The 21,266-nt window shown below is 39.5% G+C and overlaps 1 protein-coding gene across 3 annotated transcripts in view; it reads left to right on the forward strand.

The window, feature by feature from the left end:
• PLOD2 (procollagen-lysine,2-oxoglutarate 5-dioxygenase 2) overlaps window positions 1–20,965 on the forward strand; it is a 294,414-nt gene extending 273,449 nt beyond the window's left edge. For all 3 annotated transcript variants that reach the window (XM_059688211.1, XM_059688213.1, XM_059688210.1), the window contains 5 exons: window positions 11,828–11,893; window positions 13,372–13,476; window positions 15,045–15,191; window positions 15,302–15,427; window positions 19,575–20,965. In XM_059688211.1, the coding sequence (XP_059544194.1) occupies window positions 11,828–11,893; window positions 13,372–13,476; window positions 15,045–15,191; window positions 15,302–15,427; window positions 19,575–19,730 (600 nt within the window). In that variant the 3' untranslated portion in view covers window positions 19,731–20,965. The remainder of the gene's footprint in view (window positions 1–11,827; window positions 11,894–13,371; window positions 13,477–15,044; window positions 15,192–15,301; window positions 15,428–19,574) is intronic.
• Window positions 20,966–21,266: the final 301 nt, after the last annotated feature.

A 21,266-nucleotide genomic window follows, 5' to 3' on the forward strand; every position in this document is an offset into this window, starting at 1 on the left:
TCCTTTTCCCCCCATTGACCTTTCCCCAGCTATTCCCAACACCCATCACATACCGTCACCCCCCTACTGTCTGTGTCCATGGGTTATACTTATATGCATTCATACAAGTCCTTTGGTTGCTCTCTTATCCCCCCTATCCCCTGCCTTTTCTCTGAGGTTGGACAGTCTGTTTCATGCTTCTATGTCTCTGGATCTATTTTTGTTCATCAGTTTATGTTGTTCATTATATTCCACAAATGAGTAAGATCATATGATATTTATCATTCTCTGACTGGCTTATTTCACTTAGCATAATACTCTCCAGGTCCATCCATGCAGTTGCATTCCCATCAGCAGTGCACAAGGGCTCCTTTTTCTCCGCATCCTCACCAGCACTTGTCGTTTGTTAATTTGTTGATGATAGCCAATAAAGAGTGTACTTCATTGTTATTTTGATTTTCATATCTCGGATGATTAGTGACTTTGAGCATGTTTTCATATGTCTCTTGGCTTTCTGAATGTCCTCTTTTGAAAAGTGTCTATTTAGGTCCTTCACCCATTTTTTGATTGGATTGTTTATCTTCCTTTTGTTAAGAGGTAGGAGTTCCCTGTAAATTTTGGAGATTAAGCCCTTATCAGAGATAACATTGACAAATATGTTCTCCCATGCAGTGGGCTTTCTTGTTGTTTGTTGATGATTTCTTTTGCTGTGCAGAAGCTTTTTATTTTGATGTAGTCCATTTGTTTATTTTCTCCTTAGTTTCCATTGTTCTAGGAGCTGTATCGGTAAAGATATTGCTATGAGAGATGTCTGCTATTTTGCTGCCTATGGATTCTTCTAAGAATTTTATGGTTTCCCATCTTAGGTTGAAGTCCTTTATCCATTTTGTGTTTATTTTTGTGAATGGTGTAAGTTGGTGGTCTAGTTTCATTGTTTTTTTTTTTTGCATGTATCTGCCCAATTTTCCCAACACAATTTATTGAAGAGACTTTGACTCCATTGTATGCTCTTGCCTACTTCGTCAAATATTAATTGAGCATAATGGCTTGGGTCAATTCCTGGATTCTCTGTTCTGTTCCATTGGTCTATATGTCTGTTTTTGTGCCAGTACCAGGCAGTTTTGAGAACAGTGACTTTATAATATAACTTGATATCTGGTATTGTGATCCCTTCAACTTTATTCTTCTTTCTTAGGATGGCTGAGGCTATTCGGGGTCTTTTTTTATCCTTTATACATTTTTGGAGAGTTTGTTCTAGGTCTGTGAAATTTGCTGTTGGTATTTTAATGGGGATTGCATTGAATCTATAGATTGCTTTGGGTAGTATGGACATTTTAATGATGATTCTACCAATCCATGAACACAGTATATTCTTCCACTTGTTAATATCTTCCTCTATCTCTTTTTTCAACATCCTGTAGTTTTCTGAGTACAGGTCTTTTTCTTCCTTAGATAGGTTTATTCCCTGGTATCTTAATTTTTTTGTTGCAATTTTTTTGGTCAGTGGAATTTTGTTTTTAGTTTCTCTTTCTGTGAGTTCATTATTTGTCTATGAAAATGCCATAGATTTCTGTGAGTTAATTTTGTATGCTGCTATATTGCCAAATTCAGTTATTAAATCTGGTAGTTTTTTTGATGGAGTATTTATGGTTTTCTATGTACAATATCATGTGACCTGTGAACAATGACAGTTTTATTTCTTCTTTTTCCAAGTTAGTTACCATTTATTTCTTCTTATTATCTGATCACTATGGCTAGCACTTCCAATACTATGTCGAACAGGATTGGTAAAAGTGGACATCCCTGTCTTGTTCCTGTTCTTAGGGGAAATGGTTTTAGTTTTTGCCCATTGAGTATGATGTTGGCTGTAGGTTTGTGATGTAAGGCTTTTATTATGTTTAGGTATGATCCCTCTATTCCTACTTTGCTGAGAGTTTTTATCACAAAAGAGTGTTGGATTTTCTCAAATGCTTTTTCTGCCAAAATTGATATGATTATGTGGCTTTTGTCTTTCAATTTGTTTATGTGATGTATCACATTTATTGATTTGCAGACATTGTACCAGCCTTGCATCCCTGGGATAAATCCCACTTAGTCCTGGTGTATGATCTTTTTAATGTTTTGCTAGAATATTGTTGAGGATTTTAGCATCTGTGTTCATCAGGGATATTGGCCTGTAATTCTCTTTCTTTTTAGTGTCTCTGTCTGGTTTTGTAATTAGGGTAATACTAGCTTTATAGAAAGAGCTTGGAATTATGCCTTTTTCTTGAATTTTTTGGAATAGTTTAAGGAGGATTGGTATTAATTCTTATTTGAAAGTTTGGTAAAACCGCCCCCGTGAAGTTGTCTGGACCAGGGCTTTTGTTTGCTGGAAGTTTTTTTTATTACTGCCTCAATTTCATCAGTTGTTATCAGCCTATTCAGGTTTTCTTGTTCTTCCTGATTGAGTTTTGGAGGGTTATATTTTTCTAGGAATTTGTCCATTTCGTCCAGTTTGTTGGAAAAAAGTTGTTCGCAGTATTTTTTAGAATCCTTTCTTGGATCAGATGTAACTTCAGCTTTTTCATTTCTGATTTTGTTTATTTGGGTCCTCTCTCTTTGTTTCTTGGTAAACCTGGCTAAAGATTGATCAATCTTGTTTATCCTTTCAAAGCACTGGCTCTTGTTTCTATTGATCTTTTAATATTGTTATTTTGGTCTCTATGTCATTTATTGCCACTCTGATCTTTATTATTTCCTTCCTTCTACTTACTCTGGGCTTTTCTTGTTGCTCTCTTTCTAGTTATTTAAATTGTAGAATTAGATAACTTACTGCCAGTTTTTCTTGGTTTTTTTTTGTTTGTTTATGGTTTTTGTTTGTTTGTGGTTTTTGTTTGTTTGTTTGTTTGTTTGTTTGTTTGGTTAGTGCTATGAACTTCCCTTTCAGGACTGCTTTCACTGTGTCCCATTGATTTTGGATTGTTGTGTTTTCATTTTCATTTGTTTTTTGAAGGTTTTTCATTTCTTCTTTGATCTCTTTGGTAACCCATTCATTGTTTAATAGCATGCTATTTAGCCTCCATGTGTTTGATTGTTTTTATTGTAGTTCATACCTAATTTTATGCCATTCTAATATGAGATGATACTTGATGTGATTTCAATCTTCTTGAATTTGTAGAGACTTAGCCTGTGTCCTAATATGTGGTCTTCTTTGAAAATGTTCCATGTGCACTTGAGAAGGATGTATATTCCATAGCTTTGGGGTGAAATGTTCTGAAGTTGTCACCTAATTCCATCTGATCTACTGAGTCATTTAGGGTTGCTGTTTCTTTGCTGATATTTTGTCTAGAGTATTTGTCCAGTGATGTCAACGGGGTATTAAAATCCCCTACTATGATTGTATCACTGTAGATCTCTGCCTTGATATCTTGCAGAAGTTTTTTTTTTTTTAATGTATTTGGGTACTCCTGTGTTGTGCGCATATATATTTACCAAAGTTATCCTCTTGTTGTATTGATCCCTTTAGTATTATGAAGTGGCTTTTGTCAGATACAAATATTGCTACCCCAGCTTCTTTTTTCATTTCCATTTGCCTGAAAAAAAAAAATTCCATCCTTTCACTTTCAGTCTGTGTGAGTCCTTTGTTCAGAGGTGGATCTTTTGTAGACAGCAAATATATGTGTCATGTTTTCTTATCCATTCAGCTATATCTTTTGATTGGAGCATTTAACCCATTTACATTTAAGGTTATTATTGATAGGTACTGTTTGTTGCCATTTTTATTCCTTATGCCTGTGTTCCTTCTTCCCTTTCTATTTCTTCTTTTTATAGCAGTCCCTTTAGCATCTTTTGCATTGCTGGTTTGGTGGTAATAAACTCCTTTAGCCTTTTTTTGTCTGTGAAGGTCCTGATTTCATCTTTAATTTTGAATGATAGGCTTGCTGGATTGAGTATTCTTGGATTTAGTCCCTTGCTTTTCATTACTTTGTATATTTCATTCCATTCCCTTCTGGCATGATGTGTTTCTATTGAGAAATAAGTTTATAGTCTAAAGCACCCATGGGCAAACTACGGCCCGCGGGCCGGATCCCGCCCGCTTGAAATGAATAAAACTAAAAATAAAAGACCGTACCCTTTTATGTAATGATGTTTACTTTGAATTTATATTAGTTCACACAAACACTCCATCCATGCTTTTGTTCTGGCCCTCCGGTCCAGTTTAAGAACCCATTGTGGCCCTCGAGTCAAAAAGTTTGCCCACCCCTGGACTAAAGGGAGATCCCATGTAGGTAACTTTCTGTCTCTCTCTGGCATCCTTTAAGATTCTTACTTTGTCATTGATGTTTACCAATTTAATTATGATGTGTTTTGATGTCAATCTCTTTGGGTTCATCTTGTTTGGGACTCTGTGTGCTTTTTTGGACTTGTATGACATTTTTCTTCCCCAAATCAGGGAAGTTTTCTGTCATTATTTCTTCAAACAGGTTTTCTATTTCTTTCTCAGCTTCCTTTCCTTCTGGCACCCCTATTATGCAGATGTTGTTTCATTTCATGTTGTACAAAAGCTCCCTTAGAACTTTCCTCCTGCTTTTTAATTTTTTTCCCAATTGCTGCTCTACTTGGGTGTTTTTTCTACCTTGTCTTCTAACTCGCTGATTTGTCCTCAGCTTCTTCTAGTCTCCTGTTGAAACCTTCCATTGTGTTCCGTTGCTGCTATGTCATTCTTCATTTCCTCTTGATTCTTACAAATGTTGGTGAATTTCTGATCCAGCCATTTGAACATCCTTACAACCATTACTCTGAATTCTTCCTCGGACAAATTTCTTCCAACCATTTAATTTATTTCCTTTTCTTTCATCTCCACATTTTTTGTTGTTCTTTTGTATTTGTTTCTATGTATTGGATCAAACTGGTATGCCACCCAGATTTTTTCAGTTGCTGTTATGTAGTAGATGTTTTGTGGGACCCAGTGATACAGTCTCTCAGGTCTTCTGGACTGGGTGTTCCAGGGAGTCCACCTGCCTGAGATATTTGGGTGCTCCTGATGTAGTTGGGTCTTGAATGTTATTGTCCCATTTTTGGGTGTAGTCTCCTTTCAGGGTGTCTGATTATGCTGTTCACTCTCTACCACATCATTTCAGCCATTGTGAAAGTGCTGACCGAACAGCACAAAATACAATACCACACGACACAAAAGGAACAGAACACGAAGATACACAAGACAAATATAACCCCCAAAAAAGTGACCACCAGAAAAAAGAGAATTAGGAAAGAGAAAAGAGAACAAAAAGGATATCGAGAAAAGAAAAAATAAATAAAAATAAACTCAAAAGCTCACACAGAAAACCTGGAAAGTGAGGGAGGGACAGAATCTGTAGAGGCACAGATTAAGTACAGAAAGGTTAAGGAATTGGATGAATAGGGGAAGGACCATGGTTTATTATAGAGGAGGAAGAAAGAGAATGAATGGACAAGAAGAAAAAAATGTTTTTACATTTTTATTTATTTATTTGAAAAGGAAAATAGAGGAGAGAGCATATGGCCTGAATTGAAACCAATTAAAAATTAGGAGAAGAAAAGAGCCAGAGAGAAGAAGAAGAAAGGATTGAGTAGTGCAGAGAAATAAAAAAGAAGGGGAAATGAAGTAGGACAGCAGGGAAGATGAAGTTAGCTATATGACTAAGCCAACAGAGACTACTGTAATAATAACACATCAATAAAACAGATAAAGAAGATCATTTTTAAAATGGGGTAAAAAGAAAGGAAAGAGAAAAACTAAAATGGGGAAAGTAGAAGAAAAACAGGATGAAAAAGGAGAAGCAAGGAAGTAAAAGGTGAAAAAATAATAATACTAAAATAAATTAATTAAAAAGTGAAGTGTCATTCACTTCAGCCGAATTTTTTTTGATTAATTAAATCTTTATTGTTCAGCCCTGACCGGTTTGGCTCAGTGGATAGAGCGTCGGCCTTCAGACTCAAGGGTCCCAGGTTTGATTCTGGTCAAGGGCATGTACCTTGGTTGCGGGCACATACCCAGTAGAGAGTGTGCAGGAGGCAGCTGATCCATGTTTCTCTCTCATTGATGTTTCTAGCTCTCTATCCCTCTCCCTCTCCCTTCCTCTCTGTAAAAAATCAATAAAATATATTAAATAAATAAATAAATAAATAAATCTTTATTGTTCAGATTATTACGTTTGTTCCTCTTTTTTCCCCCCATAACTCCCCTCCACCCAGCTCCCACCCCACCCTCCTCCTTCACTCCCCACTCACTGTCCTCATCAATAGGTGCACGATTGTTGTCCAGTCTCTTCCCGCATCCTCCTCACCCCTTTCCCCCCCAAGAATAGCCAGTCCACTCCCTTTCTATGCCCCTGATTCTATTATAATCACCAGTTCATTCTGTTCATCAGATTATTCACTTGATTTTCAGATTCACTTGTTGATAGATGTGTATTTGTTCATAATTTGTATCTTTACCTTTTTCTTCGTCTTCCTCTTCTTAAGGGATACCTTTCAGCATTTCATATAATACTGGTTTGGTGGTGATGAACTCCTTTAGCTTTTTCTTATCTGTGAAGCTCTTTATCTGACCTTCAATTCTGAATGATAGCTTTGCTGGGTAAAGTAATCTTGGTTGTAGGTTCTTGGCATTCATCACTTTGAATATTTCTTGACACTCCCTTCTGGCCTGCAAAGTTTCTGTTGAGAAATCAGCTGTCAGTCATGGGTATTCCCTTGTAGGTAACTGAGTTTCTTTCTCTTGCTGCTTTTACGATTCTCTCTTTGTCTTTTGCTCTTGGCATTTTAATTATGATGTGTCTTGGTGGGGTCCTCTTTGGATTCCTTTTGTTTGGGGTTCTCTGCACTTCCTGAACTTGTAAGTCTACTTCTTTCACCAGGTAGGGGAAGTTTTCTGTCATTATTTCTTCAAATAGGTTTACAATATCTTACTCTCTCTCTTCTTCTGGAACCCCTATAATTCTGATGTTGGTACGCTTGAAGCTGTCCCAGAGGCTCCTTACACTATCTTCGTATTTTCGGATTCTTTTTTCATTTTGCTTTTCCGGTTGGGTGTTTTTTGCTTCTTCATATTTCAAATCGTTGACTGGATTTTTGCAATCCTCTAGTCTGCTGTTGGGAGTCTGTATAATATTCTTTATTTCAGTCAGTGTATGCTTAATTTCTAGTTCGTCCTTTATCACAACCTCAAGGGTCTCATTAGATTTCTTGTAGGTCTCATTAAGTTTATTGGCAGTTTCTAGATAATTCTTGAAAAACCTTAAAAGTGTGGTTTTGAACTCTATATCCAGTAGTTTTCTTTCCTCCATTTCTGCATTTGTGTCCTGTTTCTTTGTCTCCGCATTTTTTATGCTTTCCTGTGTTGATAAAGTGGTTTTCTGTGCTAAGTGTCCTCTAGGGCCCAGTGGTTCAGCCTCCCCAATTACCTGAGGAGGACAGTCTTGGTGCACCCCCTTGTGGTCTTTGTGAACAGTCTTGTTGTAGTTAAGCCTTGATTGTTGTAGGTATCACTGGAAGGAATTGACCTCCAGGCCAATTGGCTGTGAGAATCAGCTGTGTCTGCAGTGGGAGAACTTCTGTGCTGGAGACACCCCTCTGGGGCAAGACTTGCTTCAATCACTTCAGCCGAATTTTAATGCCCTGTGGCAGCTTGTTTAGAATCCCACTCTTCTGTGTGCTAATTCTGGGCTTCCTTTTAAGGAGTTAGGTGCTGACCACTGTCAGACACTAACTTTTGGCTTTTTATAATTATTATTATTGATTCTTTACAGGAAGGGAGAGGGATAGAGGGTTAGAAACATCGATGAGAGAGAAACATTGATCAGCTGCCTCCCACACACCCTCTACTGGGGATGTGCCCGCAACCAAGGTACATACCCTTGACCAGAATCAAACCTGGGACCCTTCAGTCCATAGGCCGACGCTCTATCCACTGAGCCAAACCGGTTAGGGCTCTTTTGCCTTTTTGCACCCTGTTGAAGCTCCAAGCAATCTACCACTACTATGCTTGTGTCCGTCTCCACAGGCCTTGGCTATAAGCAGGTGGGACCAATCTGTCTGCTTTGCCTGTCTGCCAACTGTCAATCTTAATCACTTGCCTGCAGCTTTAGGAGTGAGTGGTGCTGCTTGGCTTTCTGGGAATCAGATGGATGTTTTTTCCCTGACCCAGATGTACTCCTCCATGAGTATCCCAAAATATTACTCTGGCCTTGGTTATTCAGAGATCCTTGTATGGAGGCCAGTGGGGTTGGCTAGCAATCTGGAGTTTTTATCAGTCTGGTTCCCAGAATAGCGGGGTGGACCGGCACATCTTCCTATCCAGTCACTGAGGGTTCTTTGGCCCTATTAAAACGTGTAAATTTGGCCTCTGCCTTCTTTCCTTCGTATAACTCAAAATGCAGGCATGGTGTGGCAGGCTATATTACCTGTCTTGTGGCTACTGGGAGGGGCTAGCTCTTCAGAGAAGAAATGGCCACTTTGGTTTTGAAGCTTTAAGAATGTCCGAATGCAGGAGTCCTAGCCATGTCTCTCTGCCCTACTTCCCTCCTCAGCCTCTCCTCAGACTCCTCAAGTCTGTGCCTCTCTCCCTGCGCAGAAGCCTCAGGTGAGTGTTTGCAATTGAAAAGTCCTATGTTCTGGGTTTAGTGCATAATAGCAAAGACAAAACCAAACCAAAACAACCACTAATCTGCATGTTTCTCTTCCCCCGGCACTGAGCTGTTCAGGCTGCCTCAGCCTTTTGAGGCTGTGGTCTTATGTCCAGATTTGCATGCCAGCAGCAAATCTGTGGCTTTTCTTTTTCACAGTTGGATGTTATGCCTGTTGCCAAGTGGCTTTGATGCACCCCAGCTTCCTCCTCACATTGTTGGCCCACTGGCCAGCTGGCCCTCTTCAGTCCAGATCCCAGTTCCTACTGTTCTCCAGGTGTTCTCTGCCCTTTCTTGTTGTAAATTGTCTCCTGAGCTGTGTCTAACTTGTGAATTCTGGTTTGATGTTCTCTGACTTAGTTGCTTTTCCAGTCTGGCCCCAGGATGAGGTGCATGGCACATCTGCCTATTGGGCCACCATTTTCTATCTCTCCTTGTTTATTTTTTAAAACAATTTGTGAATATATACCAAAGATAGCCAGAGAAAATTGCAGAGTAACTGGATTTAACATATATCGAAAGTCCTAAGTTGGGAAACAATTTCCTTTTAAATTCTAAAATTATTTCTTTCCTGAAAGATTTGAATCTACAGGAATTAACCTTTTTTTTTTTTTTGGTCTGTTCTCTGTAGTGAAGTCAGCACATTTATTCAAGGGAAAATACTCTCTTAAAGGATCATCTTTGTAATACTACTATCTAGGGTTTTCCCTGGCCAATAGTAAAACTTTTAAATTACAAACTCTTAATCCACCTGATCAGAATTCTGTTTTATTATGTAGGAGTAATTGACAACCAGGAATAGGAAATTTAATGGTCTCTGAATACTCTGTTGAATAAAAAATAAATATCTTTAAAAGTATTTTCACCAATTGATGTCTCTCTCACATCTATGTTTCTCTATCTCTTCTCTTCTCTTCTCTTCTCTTCTCTTCTCTTCTCTTCTCTTCTCTTCTCTTCTCTTCTCTTCTCTTCTCTTCTCTTCTCTCTCTCTCTCTCTCTCTCTCTCTCTCTCTCTCTCTCTCTCTCTCTCTCTCTCTCTCTCTCCTTCCCTCCTCCTTCCTTTCCACTTTCTCTAAAAATCAATGGAAAAAATATCCTCAGGTGAGGATTAATAAAACATAAATCTATATATATAAAAGCCTAAGTGACCAAATGACCAGTCGACCAGTAGCTATGACATGCACTGACCACCAGGGGTCAGATGCTCAATGCAGGAGCTTCCACCCTGGTGGTTAGTGTGCTCCCACAGTGGGAGCACCGCTCAGCTGACCGACTGGCGCCAAATGCAGGGCTCATGGCTGCGAGCCTCTCCTGATCGGGACTGACTGGGCATGAGCCTGCAGCAGGCACAGCAGGATCAGGATGAGCAGGAGCAGCAGGCAGGGTTGGACTGATGATTTCAGCCTGATACCTGCAGGCCACCTGCCTGCGGGGATCAGGCCTAAACCGGCAGTCTGACATCCCCTGAGGGGTCCCAGATTGCAAGAGGGTGCAGGCCAGGCAGAGGAACCCCACCGGTGCATGAATCCATGCACCAGGCCTCTAGTAGATAAATAAAGGAAAGCACCTCCAGTCCATTTAGCTGCACATTTTCATGGACTTAAGAAGAAGCTTCTTTAACGGCGAGGGTGGAATTACATATTTTACTTTAGTGCTAAATTTCTTGTTATTTTGAAAAAGAGTATTATTTGATTTCTTAGGTAATGTTAGCTTCCTGAAAAAAATATTCCAAATTATGTACTGAAATGTAGATGTTTGTGTAAAAATTCAAATCTTTGGAGACTATGCAATGATATCACCAGTGAGTTGGAACAGCTTTTCTTTCTATGGCTTTACTTTGTTGTCTTCTTTGGAAATTCACCATATAGGTATACCTTGTAGGGGATATGCATAGCAACATATTTAATGATTTTCCCATTATCAGAACTTATAAGAAATTAGTAAGTTCACAGTTTGTTCAATGATATTTGAAAGGTGGTCTAAATAAAAAATTAATGTAAAGTCTTAGGGGCTTTTTTCTTTAATTTCAGTAATGATACATAGGAAAGAATACAGAAGGATTCTGAAATGTTATGAATGATTATTTACTTCTAATTTTTCCCCATATTTTGAAATCCAAAAACGAATAAGTGTTAGAGGGAGTAATGAGATAATATAGTAATTTGATCCTTATATACTGTAAATGAAATTTATTAAAGAATTTAAAGATAGTGTTGGTTCTCTATATCAGAAATATCTTAGCTACATATAAGCAGAGATATGTTAAACTAATAATGTACATAAATTATCTGAATCCTTTGAAATCTGGCCTCAAAAAGTATAATTTCAGACAAATATTTTTGGAACATGTTTTGATTTGAATTATATTATGTCTGTACCTCAGTTCTTTCCTGTCACTTTCCTATATTTGTACTTTATAAAGAGAAACATAAGAATTTCGTTAGACTGCCTACATACATTTAAGAAGAGATCTTTTTAAATAATAACTCACTCCATATTTTAATATATACTCTCTAAATAATTGGGGTTTTAAATGAAACACTTGACCCAGGGAAAGGATTTCCTAGCTGATATTGACAAAAATTGAGGTATTTCAGTGTGTGCTTTATGTGTCAGAGATTGGTCAAAGAGGAGAATTGGTTCATGAATTAACATCAAGAAAATCTATTTTTACTATATCTTAAATTTAGTAACTTAAGGAAGTGAATGTGTTATGAACCCTATGATCATTCTTTGACAGATATTAAAAACTGCAGTGAAAGAAGAAATGTTGAATACATTTTTAAAATTGAAATTATTTTAAAGTAATTCACTATGTAAATAATACTCAAATTGACTAATGTGTTAATATTTACTAATATTTGTTGATAGGATTTTGTATTGTTCACTTTTAAACACATATTTATCTACCCTGTGTAGATGCATAGGATATAGTATACAAATCTAATCACTGTAATATTTTTCACATTTTTAAATTCTGAGATATAATGCTTCATAAACCAAAATTTTGCATTTCATAGAAATATATATGATCATACATAGAATCAGGAAAATATTGAAAAACATAAACTGTGGTTTTGGTGGTCTAAAACACAGTCATTTATAAGTTGAGTAATTTCTAAAATGGATATACTTTATATTGTTTATTCAAGTATTTGTAAAGGTATTTGCCTTAATCTGTGCAATTGATTATTTTTTTGTAGGACTGGAAGGAAAAGTATATAAACCATGATTATTCAAAGATTTTCACTGAAAATATAGTTGAACAGGTTTGTATTAATAATTCTTATGATATGTAGAACTTTTTGCTATATTTTCCAGAAGGGCATATTATTACTACAATACTGCTTTAGTGGGGGATGTTTTGAAAGTGCAGGAATTACTCTTTAGGTAAAATTCATATGGCTTAATTCCCAATTTTATAGCCTTAAGGATCATATAGTTATAAAACTGTAGAATGTGTAGATGAACAAAAATTTTAAGATCATGCATTTTTTTGAAGCGTGCTCTCAATGTCATAGCTTTCTTTTTGTTTCATTTTTTTTCTTTATTTCATTTTTTCCCTATGACCACTTATCCCCCCTATACCCTCTTCCACCTCCCCCCCCCCACCTCATATCCTGCCCCCCGGAATCACCACACTATTGTGTGTGTCCATAAATTAATGTTGTAGCTTTCCCAAACCACAAAAAATAAGGAGCCATTGACAGATATCTTTCATGAAAGTTTACCTTTGAAAGAAATTAGGCTTCAAGAATCTCTTAGAGATGTCTTTTACGAAATGAACTCTGTTTGAGATTAGTAGTATTCCAAACTATTGCTAATAACTTATTTTAGAGAATATAAGGAATCTTTGATTCTGAGTTATCTCTTTATTTTGTATACTATGAGAAAGAAAAATAAAATACTGCCAATTAAACTATGACACAATGTTTTCTGCTCATTTAGAATGTTTTTATTTTATACATATTGAAAGAGTTATTTTACAATTATTAAGGAATATATGTTATATGTTCTAGTGCACTGCATACACAATAACTTTTCATTTCTGTTACAAATTATACCATAAATCATTTTAAAAAGACATTTTAAAGGGCAACTCAGTTCAGCAAATGCAGCACCAACTAAATACATGTATACAAAGGACACACAGATGTGCATATGTACTCACACAGGTGACGGCAGGATGAATGTTTTACCAAGCGCCGGGGCATTAAAACTACATCACAGTGGCTGCTTGGCTTTGACTTTAAGACACATTTTATTTTACTAATGTTAAAATGTAAAAAAAAAAAAAAAGAAAAAGTCTCCTAAGTGTTAAAATCCCCAAAACTAGTATTGTTTATAATAGTAATGTCAATAATGTGGGACAGACCTCCTAAAAAGGACATCTAAGTGAGCTAAATATTGCATATTCTGCCCTATTAGTTTTAAAATGCTAGTTATTAGTTAAAAGACACAGAATGTACCCTAACCGGTTTGGCTCAGTGGATAGAGCATCAGCCTGTGGACTCAAGGGTCCCAGGTTCGATTCCAGTCAAGGGCATGTACCTTGGTTGCGGGCACATCCCCAGTAGGGTGTGTGCAGGAGGCAGCTGATGGGTGTTTCTAACTCTCTATCCCTCTCCCTTCCTCTCTGTAAAAAATCAATAGAATATATTTTTAAAAAGACACAGAATGTTATTCTCTTAATGGTGATGCCATGCTTTATGAGAAAGAAAAATAAAGCGTGTTCTCAATGTCATAGCCTTGTCCAGATGTCTTTTGGTTTCCCATATTTTCTGAAAAAGCCTGTGATGAGTTGGTGGAAGAAATGGAGCATTATGGCCAGTGGTCTGGAGGGAAACATCATGTAAGTTGTAATTTCACACAGAACTGAAATGTGTATGTGGGGTTGGGGGAAGGGTAGATATTTAGAGAATTTAGGGTGGATTTGTCATTTTTGTTGTACATCTCTGAATAGACCTGAATAGTAGGTTAGCCAAGTTTGTCAGGAGAGCTGTGATTAAGTCTAATTCTGCCATTACCTAATGAGTGTTTAGCATTTGATCTCTCTGGGCCTCAGTTTCTCATTTATACATGTAATTACACTGGCTAGTCCCTAAGGATCATGTCCCAGACTGGAGTGGTGAGGTAATGTATATCTTTACTGTGTGATGTTGTTCTTAGGCCACTTTTTATTCTCTGCATTTTTACAGTGAGCTGTAGTGAAAAATACTAAGACTAAGTTTATCTGGTTGATTATCAAAGCTTTTTTTGTATAAAATTTAAGAAGGAATCTGAATGCCTTCAGTGTAAGTCAGTTTTTTATTTACGTTCAGTGTCAAGGACTTGGCAGGAAGTCTCACTGTTAGTGGTTCAATGTATTTCTTTTCCTCTGAGAATCCTCGCATGCCAGTTTATTCCCAATACCAAGAAATTTAAGTGGAATATTCTTGAATATTCCCGCCTCTGTTAGCTGATCAGGGATACAGAAGTTCAAAGAATGATGAAGAACTTGAAGTCAGCAAGTTGCAGGCAGGATAATGAAAACCTGTCATAGAAAGACTGGGTGCCACAAAGTAGAAGTAAGAAACAAAGCAGGGAAAGCTTGTTTCTATGGTAGATAACCCAACAAATTTATGTCCATCAAGCATCTAAGACTGCCTGAAGGGTCACTGTAAAAAACTCATTCTTTAGGAGGCTTGGAAGGGCTTTGGAAATTAATTTTATTTACTTTATAGTCAGCTCTTAAATACACATTTGTAAAAATAATCTAAATGAGCCACTTTAAAATGGAGTTGAAGCTGCCTTCCCAGAATCTTGCATATCTTATTCCTCAAATCTTTGGAATGTTAAAAGGGCAAAATAACCTTGGGTTAGATCCAAGAGCAGCATTGTATCCCAAACCACTGTGTGCAAAGATTACAAGAAAGAAGATGTCATGACTACCTAGACCGAAATTAAAAACATTGTTTAGCATTAGCATCACTGTGCTAGCTTATTGGCACCTATAGAAATGCTTCCTTCTATTGATGTAATTGTTCTTCTGCCCTTGCTGATAAATACCCACTGCTTTTGTTTCCTAATCAGAACACTATTTGGTATCTGTCTGAATAGGTGCTTTCTAAATAACTATTCTTTTGAATCTCAAATAAACACTTGTTACCTCTTACTTTGACCTTTTTATTTTTGGGTTAACATATTAAATAAGTAGGAAAGGAGTCTACTAAACTCTGTAATGTTTTGCTTCATGGATATATTTGCAAAGCCATTTTACCTAAGTTTTTTTGATAGTCTTGCAGTTAAAGCAGATGATGTGCCATAATTAAACTGTTAATTTCTTTATTTATAATGATCTTGGGATTGAAAAAATTCCAAGATCGTATAAATGTGGATTGCTGTGGACCACACTTTATGATGTCATTAATTTGTTTTTAGGATAGCCGTATATCTGGTGGTTATGAAAATGTCCCAACTGATGATATCCACATGAAGCAAATTGATCTGGAGAATGTTTGGCTTCATTTTATCCGGGAGTTTATTGCACCAGTTACACTGAAGGTCTTTGCAGGCTATTATACAAAGGTAGTTATTCTCCCATTCCTCCTGCCTACCTCTTACCAGTTTTTACACACATATGCTATTTTATGTTTTTAATTGCTAAGCAAATCCATTCATTTACTTTGCCTTTTTAGGGATTTGCATTATTGAATTTTGTGGTAAAATACTCCCCTGACAGACAGCGTTCTCTTCGCCCTCATCACGATGCTTCTACATTTACTATCAACATTGCACTCAATAATGTGGGAGAAGATTTTCAGGTAATTATAGGTTTTATTTTTTACATTCCTCAGTCATTACAAAAATGCCTTAAACCCCTCCCCCATTTTTTACTTTTCTTCTTATGTGGCATAATTTGAATTTTGCCAATCTATCCTATCTAATAAAAGAGAAACATGGTAATTAGGGTACAACCGCTACCCTTCCCATTGGCTAATCAGGGTGATATGCAAATTAACTGCCAGCCAAGATGGCGGCCGGCAGCCAGGCAGCTTGAAACTAACATGAGGCTTGCTTGCTTCAGTGATGGAGGACTGCAACAATCCCTGCCTGCCGCTGCCAGCCTCTGAGCCTGCAGTTTGAAACATTGTAACAAATATAGAAGCTAAACAAAACCCCAGAAACCCCTGCTTTCAGCAGCCGGGATCCCAGAGCTGGAATTGATACAGTGTTTCGAGATTATAGAACCCAAACAAACCAGATACCTGCTTTCAGCAGCTGAGGCCTCAGAGCTGGAGCCAAGCCTCAGAGCTAAAGCTGGCCCAGAATAAAAAAAGAAAAGAAAAAAAGGAGCAGTTGGGAGCTTCAGCCCTCAGCCCCTCACCCAGACTGGCCAGGCACCCCAGTGGGGACCCCCACCCTGGTCCAGGACACCCTTCAGGGCAAACCAGCCAACCCCCACCAGTGCACCAGGCCTCATCCTATATAGTAAAAGGGTAATATGCCTCCCAGCACCGGGATCAGCGGAGCTGCGAGGCCTCCCGGCACTGGGATCAGTGTGACAGGGGGCAGCGCCCAAACCCCCTGATCACCCTGCGGCTCTGTGTGTGACAAGGGGCAGGGCCACAACCTCCCTTTCCACCCTGCTCTGTTAGTGACAAGGGAAGGCACCCCAACCCCCTGATCAGCCCTGCTCTGTGCCTGATAGGGGGGAGCTCCCGAACCCTCTGATTGCCCTGCGGCTCTGTGTGTGACAGGGTGCGGCGCCCCAACCGCCCCCCCCCCCCAACGGGCCCTGCTCTGTGTGTGACAGGGTAGAGCCATAACCTCCCCATCGGCCCTGCCCTGAGTGTGAGAGTGGCGGCCCCCCAACCCCCTGATGAGCCCTGCTCTGTGCATGACAGGGGGTGGCGCCACAACCTCCCCATCGACCCTGCCTTGAGTGTGACAGGGGACGGTGCCCCAACCCCCCAATCAGCCCTACCCTGAGCGTGACTGAGGGTGGCGTCGCAACCTCCCAATCCACCCTGCTCTGTGCATGACGGGGCGGCACCCCAACTCCCCAATAGGCCCTGCTCTGAGCCTGACCAGGGGCTGCACCTAGGGATTGGACCTGCCCTCTGCCACCCGGGAGCAGGCCTAAGCCAGCAGGTCGTTATCTCCCGAGGGGTCCCAGACTGCGAGAGGGCACAGGCCAGGCTGAGGGACCCCTCCCCCGCCTCCCCGAGTGCACAAATTTTTGTGCACCGGGCCTCTAGTATATATATAAAAGCCCAGTGACCGTTACAGTGGAATGACCAGCATGACCAGTCGACCAGTCCCTATGATGCACACTGACCACCAGGGGACAGATGCTTAACTCAGGAGCTGCCCCTTGGTAGTCAGTGTGCTCCCACAGTGGGAGTGCTGCTCAGCCAGAAGCTGGGCTCATGGCTGATGAGCACAGCTGCAGCGGCGGGAGCCTCTCCTGACTGGGCAGTACTACCAAGTGGCGGCAGCAGGCACAGCGGCTGGGATGAGTGTGAGCTGCACAGCACCTGGCCTGGTTCGGGCTCCTCCTAAACCTGCAGTCAGACATCCCCAGAGGAGTCCCAGATTGCAAGGGTCTCAAGTACTTGGGTGCTATGGGCGCTCCTGTAGAACAAGTGGTTACCGTAGACAGGTTTTATGTAAGTCCAATTTCAGCCTATTTTTTTTTTTTTCTTAACTAGTCAAACATATGAACTTATAGTGCAGCCCCTCTCAGAGCGGGCAGAAGCAGCCAGGACATTGGAGGGCCGGTGTCTGGAGAAGGGGCATAGGAAGGAGTTTGGGGTGCATGGCTACATAGGGGGTAGGGATAGGATTGGAATCTCTTTGTAAACAAAAGAGAAAAGATAGGAACCACTGTTTTGGTGGCTACACATGTTTTCCCCTTGAGCAGCGCAGCAGGCTTGCTCACTGTTTGCAAACATGACACTGTGCACAAGTGCAGAGGAGGTGTGCCCCACACTGCCTCAGGAGTCTCTTCAGTGGGTCTCTTCCTCGAGGGAGCAGGGTTTTTTGGTGCGAATTGCATGAGATCTGAACTTAAAGGGGGAAGGCAGCACCCCAGGACTGAGTTCCCAGAGGGAGACTGCCCCGGTTACCTTCGAACAAAGGCACTGGGAACCATTCTTGACATTGGGCATGTGTTCACTAAACTGCGTGGCCCACAGATCTGTGCCAGTGCCCGGGCATCATGAGTGGAGGAGGGAAAGGAGGGTGGGCCGGCAGGGCCGCTCGCCTCCAGGTCTGAGTGTTGGCTGCAGCTGGGAGGTGGCAGGGAGCAGTGCCTTGGGATTGAGGGAGAGACTTTGAGGGCTTCGGAAGCCCGGAAGTGAGCCCTGGGGTTCGGGAGTTTGGGATAGTGCAGAGGTCAAAGGAGTATATATAAGCAGCCCCCCTGTGCAGCAGCACCCAGTCCAAAGTGTGTGTGAGGGAGGTGTGAGGGTGGAGCGAGGGTCTGAGAGGGTCCCTGGACTGCCCGTGGAGGCACAGACATGCAGGTACAAGTGGGAAGACAGTTTGGCTCTCACTGAGCCCAGTTGCGCTGTTTAACCTTTGTGGCTTCTTGAAGGCTTTTGAAAAACCTTTTTTGGGGGAGGCTTTTCTTTGTCCCCCAGCAGCCGCAGAATCGCCACCCAATCTCTCCCCACACCCAGTAGGGTTGAGCTACCTGGGAGGGGGAGGAAATGAAACGGGGTGAGTATCAAGTGTGCAGTCCCCATGACCTTCCCTTCCCAGGATAATGCTGTGCTCCCTAACCTCCCATTCGCCAAGAGATAAATGTGGATTTGCAAAGAGGCAGCCACCGCCCCTCCCCCTCCCCCAGGAGCTTCCGCCCAGGAGAATAGAGGAGTTACTTCTGAAACCCCTAACCTTTGCTTTAAGGCTGTATTCGCTTTCCCTAATATATGTTGCTTGAAGTACACGATGGTTTGTGTTTAGATGTGCGATAAACGTGGGGAAGCAAGGTTTTGTGCTTTAAAATAAGAGTCTGGAGTCTTTGGGGAGGAGTCTCTCTCTCTCTCTCTCTCTCTCTCTCTCTCTCTCTCTCTCTCTCTCACACACACACACACACACACACACACACTCACTCCTTCCTCCCCTCTTCCCTGACCTGGTGAATCTTCACGCAGAAAGTTAGCCCTAGCTCCTCAGAACCCAACCTCGCTGGAGTGGCCTCTGTTTTGATTTTTTCTCTCACAAGGTTTTTTTCTAACCTCTAAACCGTCAGTCGGACATTCCCCGAGGGGTCCCGGATTGCAAGTGACTATGTCATAGCTTATAAATGGCTACATCCCACACACAGTTAAACAAGGAAGGTGGCTTCTGCAATATTTGAAAAAGAGATCTGTGGCTGTTTAATCCTAATTCATCAGAAGAACCTCCAAACTGTCCACATCCTGTTTATTCTGCATGGGGATGAGCATGCATTCCTATATATTGGAAACAGTCTCTTAGATTTGAAAATTAAAACCTGGCAAGTCTACTCTTTACACTGAAAAAACAGGATGATGCAGCGATGACATGCATGGACTCTGGCTTGTACATTTTGTGGTCAGCCCTGATTCTGACACTTATAACTGTGTGACAAAGCCAATTACTTAACTTCTCTCTGCTTCAGTTTTTCCACCCGTAAAATGGGGAAAATGGCACTACTGCCTCAGAAGGATCATGTTATGTACTACTTTTTATACTCAGGGCAAAAAAAATGTAGCTTATACAACAGCAAGATGCCTTTCACCTGTATGAAAAGTATGGCCACTGGTGCATGAGGCATCCTGGATTGCGAGAGGGATGTTCGAGGGGTCCTGGATTGCGAGAGGGCACAGGCCAGGCTGAGGGACACACACCCCCCCCCACATGAATTTTGTGCACCAGGCCTCTAGTGATAAAATATTAAACATAATAGGATGATACATTTATTTGTTTCATCTCTTTTAGGGAGGTGGATGCAAATTTCTACGATACAATTGCTCTATTGAATCACCGAGAAAAGGCTGGAGTTTTATGCACCCAGGGAGACTCACACATCTGCATGAAGGGCTTCCTGTTAAAAATGGAACAAGATACATTGCAGTGTCTTTTATAGATCCCTAAGTTATTAACTTTCCTTTGAATCACTGCTCCTTTTGAAATGGATGACTGGCATGAACATGTTTGAAGTTACTTGAGAAGATGAGAAGAATATTTAAGTAACTTCAACAGAACAACTTCACTTTGGGCCAAACATTTGAAAACCTTATAAAAAAATTGATATATCATAATGTCTGCTCTGAGCCTTAAAACACAGATTGAAGAAGAAAAGAAAGGAAAAAAATTAAAAGCAAATATTTATTTCTTTGCCTTATTGTCTCTGAAAATAATGACAGTTTTTCTGAATATATGTTTCAGTTGGTAAAATATTCAGGTACAAATGTACAAGTGACAAATGAGACTAGTATTTTCTTATTTAACAATACCTGGGAAGAATTTTATTTATCAACATGTAGATAAGATGGATATAAGTGAAAATTGGCAATTTTTTAAACGTTGGCAAACTGGAATTCTAACTGCATTTTTGTGCAATTGTGTAAGTACTTTTTGATCACCTGTGTAGGTATGTTTTACAGTACTTCCTGATGGAATATAAAAAACATTATTGCACAATGTTTGTCATTAAGAAATTTAGTGCAAAATACAGTAAGTTCATATCCAGTTGAAAGCCCTTTTGTTTAGATTGTTAGTGGGTTTTTTTTACATTTGTATTAGCAATAAAGTCCTGTGTTCCTTCAGATGATTTTTTTCAAGGTAGATTATATTACGTAGATATTAGATTTAGAAAAGCAAACCTTTCCATTTCTAAGTATTGACTTAAGATCACTGACTATCCTTAAGTAAAAAAGGTTGTTGTTTTTTAATTCTAGAAAATAGTGATTACTTTTTCTTTGAGATGAGTAGCAGCATTTTATGATTTTTAAAAAAGTTTTAAGTACTTGAATTTTATATCAGGAAAATAAGTTAGTGAGCCTTTCTTTTGCTTTTTGCCCTCCTCTTTATTCTCTTTTTAGGGAGAATTATTCAGTTTTTTGTCTTCCCAGCATGGTCTCTATTTTATCCTTCTTACTCTTCTTATTAGCTTTTTAAAATCACACTTTGAAATAATTTCCCTCCACAAAAGAATTTGTGCCTTGATTTTCACCATTTCTCTGAGTGAGGTTTAAATATCCTTATTGTAGCTACTGTGTTTAATTTAAAGGCTAAACTTGAGAAGAAGTTTTAAGTCATGGTACCAAAATTCATTTTTCTAACACCATGTGTTAGAAAACTCTGAAAAATAAAATAATTTAAAATAAGTTTCTGTTGTTTTCTTTATTATTGGTGATGTAGCTTAAGAAGATAATTATAATTGACGAACCTAAAAGAATATCTGGAGATAATAGACTATGACTTTTCATTTTGCTTGGTACATTTACTAGTATCATAACTTAATGAAAACTCTATTTACTTTCAAGTGGAATTAATATCTTCAATCTCAAAATGACTAGGGGTTTGATCTAACTTATTTTACAAGTGAGGAAATAGAGATATATATTATTTTATTCATTTTTCTCTATTTTTTTATTTTATTGATTTTAGATAGAGAGAAAGGGAAAG

The sequence above is a fragment of the Myotis daubentonii genome, chromosome 3, assembly GCF_963259705.1.
Source record: "Myotis daubentonii chromosome 3, mMyoDau2.1, whole genome shotgun sequence".
NCBI lineage: Eukaryota > Metazoa > Chordata > Mammalia > Chiroptera > Vespertilionidae > Myotis > Myotis daubentonii.